The 5,759-nt window shown below is 37.8% G+C and overlaps 1 protein-coding gene across 1 annotated transcript; it reads left to right on the top strand.

The window, feature by feature from the left end:
* Window positions 1–588: 588 nt before the first annotated feature.
* On the top strand, window positions 589–5,759 carry LOC108747238 (galactoside 2-alpha-L-fucosyltransferase 1-like). The gene is made up of 3 exons (XM_018484602.1): window positions 589–1,067; window positions 3,248–3,953; window positions 4,084–5,759. Exons 2-3 carry the CDS (start codon window positions 3,481–3,483, stop codon window positions 4,622–4,624), a joined length of 1,014 nt encoding a protein of 337 aa, XP_018340104.1. The 5' UTR covers window positions 589–1,067; window positions 3,248–3,480; the 3' UTR covers window positions 4,625–5,759.

Below are 5,759 nucleotides of genomic sequence, written 5' to 3'. Positions count from 1 at the left end.
GCCTTTCAATCTAAAAACAATATTATAGTATTTTGTGTGCATTATGAGTGTTGCTCAATTCAAAAATTCTGAATTCGAGGAAATGCAGTTTTTTAATCCAATTGAATAAAACAAGTTTTTCTTTTAAAATGGACCATAAATATGCTATTTCAATTATTCAAAATTATAAGTAGGAAATTTTTCGTTTTAATTCAACTAAGTTTAAAAAAGTTGTAACGTAAAATAATTAAACTATGTTCTTTTGTTTTTCTTTGATTAGAAATAAAATGAATGATCGATGTGAACACTCGCAAACCAAGTCGAACACAAGCCGAATATTACGCTGATCACGGCGCGCGACATCGGCGAGATTAGAGCAGTATTATAAAAATTGCTTATACTATCTGACAGAAGACACTTTTTAATTTGTACTTATATTTTTTAAATTTTATTTTTATTTTTATTAAAGAAATATTATCTAAAAACAAACTGGTATGTCGATCAGTGACTTTCTTCTATTTATGTGCCATTATGTGCTTTCTACTCCATGACGTTTTCGCGATACTTCGCGGGAGCGCGGGAGGCGCAAATTATTGACGGGCGGCGACGGCAGATGGCGGTCTCGGAAAGGCGCCAATAGAAAATTAAAAATCTATACGTATTACGGCGCCGGTTGTGGCGGCTGTGTGGGGTGGATGACGTCACGCTCACCACCCCTCGGGAGAAAACATCCCCGACGAGAGGATGGCACTGACGGCAGCTCGCCCCCTCGTTCGAGCTGGACAGCGCCAGACGGTGCATGAAACTATTCCGAGTGTCGCTACGTCGTAAAGGAAGCGAGGAGGAGCGCGCGAGGCGATTGACGTGAATTGAGCGTAGCCGCCCTGAAAGTTGCCGCGGAGCGAGGACGGCGACAGCGAAGGGGACGGCGACAGCGAAGGTGACGGTGACGGTGACGGTGACGACTGATCTACGACGGCTGGGGTGCAACAAGCGTTCGTGCCGGGCAAACATGAGCGAGCCGAACCCGCGGCTGGTTGCGAGGCTCGACCTGTGCGTCGCGAATCGCGCTGAGTTCGCCGGAACAGGTGAGTAGAGAATTCCGTTCACGAGGTTGATTCGATATCACGGAGGTCAAATTTCCTGGAGTTAAATTCGCGCCGGGAGGGCCTTTTTAAAAGGGCAGGTTGCGCAGAAGCTGGTTGCGAAGACATTGAAAGTTTATCATCACCATCTTGTCCTCGCTTTATCGCTAATAAGGCATAATAATTGCTTTCCAGCAAGAGACACAGTGATCATTTCATTTCTATTTAACATTGACAAACAATAATGTCACTGTGTTAGATTGCGTCATCTGTGTCTCTTCCTGGAAAATACCCTAAGTATTGTAATTCTCGTATTATATCCTAAACATGAGAAAAAGAGAAATAGAAGACATGTTGATGTACACACTCCTCGATTTCTATCGCTGCACAGGAAATTGAGAAACCTGTAACATTGAACATAAGATCCATTTATTGCGTTTCTTGAAGGTCTCCGGCTCTCCACTTGATTGATCTCGACGAGCTGCATACGTCGCTTTGGTGATAGCAGAAGAGAATGTGTGTCATGCACGCAATTTTTATCCCTGCGACGTAAGAACTTTGAATGAGTATGCATATGTACGAGACTTTACAAATTTACAGATTTTCCAGGAGAGGATTAATGTTTGCCATGAGGATGTAACAAGATTAACTGCGGTGCGCAATTTTATATATTCAAAAATTGCGAAAGATCGATAGCACGATGCAAAAGAGATATGAAAGATATCATAATTTTCGACGTGTGCAATTGGATTTCTCATATATACATGAAATTTTTCTTTCAATCGCTCCAGCAGTTCCAAAGCCATCAGGATCATTTATCTCCCATAGTTTCGTAATATTGTTTAACCTTCCGTGGGTCAACATTTTTTTCACTGCTTTCTTAGTCCAACTGATGCCTGATCGTGTTTTTCAAAGCGTCTTTGGATTGTAATAAAATCTGAAAAAATTTTGATGACCCGGAAACTTTTTACTTTTTTTGTGCATATCTAAATTTGAGACAAAATAATTTAATAACTTAAATAAGACAGGTCAAAATTAGAGCCAAAAATAATTTAAAATTAAAAATTCGATTGAGGGCCGGTTGTTCCACCTTTTTGTAAATTTTACCTGTTAGGTAAGTAGCAAGAATACCCAATCACATGCATGAATTGCCAGATTTACCTAACAGGTAAAATTTACCAAAAGGTGGAACGGCCGGGCCTGAGTCTCCAAAGCTTCGGTTGGACTACGAAAGATTAATGTATCAAGTAGAGTTTCTTTATATTTTAGAATTTCCGAGATAGAAAATTTATGTCATCAAATATGACGGTATATACGTTCATACGGTCATTTTTCAAAACTTAAGAATGCCATAAGGGATTTCATGTCCTGCATACTCTTTTTATCCTTATCATTCCGTATTAATTGTGCTCTTATTAATATTATTTAGTTGCTATATTAGTTGCGAAAGACAAGTTATTGCATGGTTTACATCGAAAATCGCGTTCAATAAATCATTAGCCGTCTCAATACGATTTACTTAATTTTTTTTTTACAATTACGAAACCGACATATATATATATATATATATATATATATATTTGCCAAAACTGCTGCTTGCATGAAATTTTACTCGAGCTTTGCATAGTAATTGTGTGTCAGCCATGTCCTTTTTCTGGAGAATTATCTGAAGAAGAAACAATTTAATTTGTCTGAGGAACGAATTAAATTATGTTTAAACTACTTGACACATTTCTATGGATAGCGATTATGCGCATATTGATTAAGTACAAAGGGTAGGATATTTTAGAACGAAATATATGAAGTGCAATTATAAATGGAAGAGTGTTAGCTTCAGACCTAACGCGATTTTTATAATTCCGTGTAATTAAAATTTCTGAATATATAATTTAATGCTTTCCATTGTAAAATATTTCTTAACAATATAAAAAGATTGAAATGAATTCATATCGTTATCGTATCATATTAAAAGCAGATTTCTATAATTTTCTGTTCTTAATTACTGTTCTACATTACATAATTGTGTCTCGACATTATTATCTGAAAATAACGCGTAAATGTTCAACATGATACGTTATTTTAAACGATATGTGCTCGAATATTCTTAAAGTTATCACGTAATCCTAAAATATTGTATTTATACACATTTATCGCTCATTAATCGCTCATTTATTGTTGCTAAGATGTACGTCGGAAAGCAAAGGACATGGCACACCTGTAGATACGAAATGCCGGACTAGCACGAGAAGCGAGCGGCCGACCAGTAGAGGCAGAGCAAGCGAGAAGCAGAGCAAAGTAGTGACGAGAGGGTAGAGAGTAAATTACGTAGAGTGAGAGAGAAAAAGTGAACGATAGAGAGAAAAAAAAACAGCATCCCGTCGTTGAAAATTTGCGTGGCGCAAAATTAGCAGAGAGAATGAGTCACGCTCAACAGCATGTGCTTGCGAGCGCGATAGTCCTCGCAGTGTTAGTGGTATTCTGCATCCACGTCTTCCTGTTTCCCATGTACACGTCGACCCCGCCGGCGCGTCACATGAAGATCTCCGCGTACGAGCAAGCACTCTGTCGCACGAACCTGAAGAACAACGTCCGTATACCGGCGTCAGAATTGCGCAACAATCCTTGTCCCAAATATGGCATAGTCTCGGCGATGCAAGGTGGTAGACTGGGTAACCAGATCTGGGAGTACGCTTCTGTGTGGGCAACCGCTCGGAGAACCGGCCTAGAGCCATTTATGCCGCGTTGCATTCTCAAAACTCTAGAAGAGCACTTTGAAAACCTCAGTATCCCGCCAATCAGCTACATCGGTAGATGTACTCTAGACATTGGCCAGGTAGTTAATTCGCTTAGTCAGTGGAACAGTACAGAGCAAAACATCATAATACCTAGGTCAGTATTTTTAGAGATTTCACAGCACAAACTACTGTGAAATAAATACGTAAATAAAATTATGCAAAATAAATAATAAGTTTCTCTTAATCTTGTAGAAAATATATTTAAATAAAAATTAATTTTTCAGGCATGCGGCTTATTGGTCTTTGATACTGGTCTGGCTAGATGACGTACGACGAGAATTTACATTCAAACCGAGTCTAAGGATCTACGCAGAGAAAGTGTTGAAACGCGTGGCAGAAAAATTCAGCTTGTCCTCCCCAACCTACGTCAGCGTACACGTACGCAGGACCGACTACGTGGATTACCTCTGGCAGAAGTTGAAAACGCGGCCGGCGCCGGTAAGTTACTACTTGTCGGCGATGGATTACTTCGCTGGCAAGTACAACAACGTGATCTTCGTAATAACGAGTGATAATATCGCTTGGTGCAAGTATAACTTGCGCAGCAAACGTCACCGAATCAGCTTTGTATCAGAAAATGATGGCAAAGGCCCGGGGAAAGATCTGGCGGTCTTGTCCGCGTGCAATCATAGCATAATAGATTACGGTACTTATGGCTCCTTTGGAGCTATTTTGGCCGCCGGCGAAACCGTAGTTTACAATGTAACAACATACTTTTCTACGTTGATTGCTGACGTTCTACCAAATTGGAGGATAATGAGTTGAACGAAAAACATCAAATAATCCGTAAAGCAAACAGAACACGTTTATGTTACATCGTATGCGCACATTTTTTGTAATACATAATCTTTTCGAAAGGCGACAAATTATTCTTGGAAACTTTTAATTAATTTACAAGTTTCCGTAAACTTACGATTTCTTTTCAATACCAGTAAAGTACAAAATTTGCAATTCAGTATTTAAATTAATTAACACAATTCTTATCAGACCGCAGACCAAGTGTGTACAAGCTACACAGATAATCATTGTATATTTATATCTGCTACCTATGCAAATATGGTAATTTTGAACTACTTGAAAGTGTACCTTGCCTTTCTCCTATCTAGATAATATATATGCTCATATATTTTCCCTTTATTTACCATACAAATGCGTAAGTATCTCGCTAGTAGTAAAATTAAATGAAAGTGTGTTGCTACATCACATCAAATTTTATATATATAAATGCGTCATACTGCTTAACTATATTAAGCATATATTACGCTTTCATTTAAATTTAATGTGCGCACAACAAGTTAGAAATCGATGCACTTATAAATGTAGCGAGCGAATTTTTCAAGGAACTCGAGGAAAAGGTTTACAATGGAACAATGGACCACTAATATCTAAAATTAAAACAGAGGCTTATTTTTTCTACGACTCTGATACATACTCGACACGGCCGTAAAAATTTAATAAAAAGGAAAAAAAGCATAGATCGGATGTTCTTTCCAGATAAGGTGGCAACCAAACGAGCCTAATTCAAAGAAAAAAAAACACGCGTACAGATAAATTCTAAATTTTGCAGTGCTCAGAATTATACCCGATTAATCTCTTAGCATTTCATGTAATCTTTTCTGAAATCTGAATTTTTTATATATTATTTCATAATTTCATAATTTATGTAATTTTCTATAATGTAGAGCCTAGTTGTGGGGTTTCAAGTTTGATTAATTACACATTTCAATGTGCATTTCATATCGTAGTAAGAGCGTGTAACATACACTTCACAGACACGAAACCGACATATTGACAAAACCATCTGTAAATCTTATAATGTACAATGATTTCAACTGTGATTCTATTTCTTATTGTGCCAAAATTCTTAATATACACATAAGCATATATATAAATATATATG

The sequence above is a fragment of the Trachymyrmex septentrionalis genome, unplaced genomic scaffold (genome assembly GCF_001594115.1).
Source record: "Trachymyrmex septentrionalis isolate Tsep2-gDNA-1 unplaced genomic scaffold, Tsep1.0 scaffold196, whole genome shotgun sequence".
Lineage (NCBI taxonomy): Eukaryota > Metazoa > Arthropoda > Insecta > Hymenoptera > Formicidae > Trachymyrmex > Trachymyrmex septentrionalis.
This window is presented reverse-complemented; position numbering and strand designations above follow the sequence as displayed.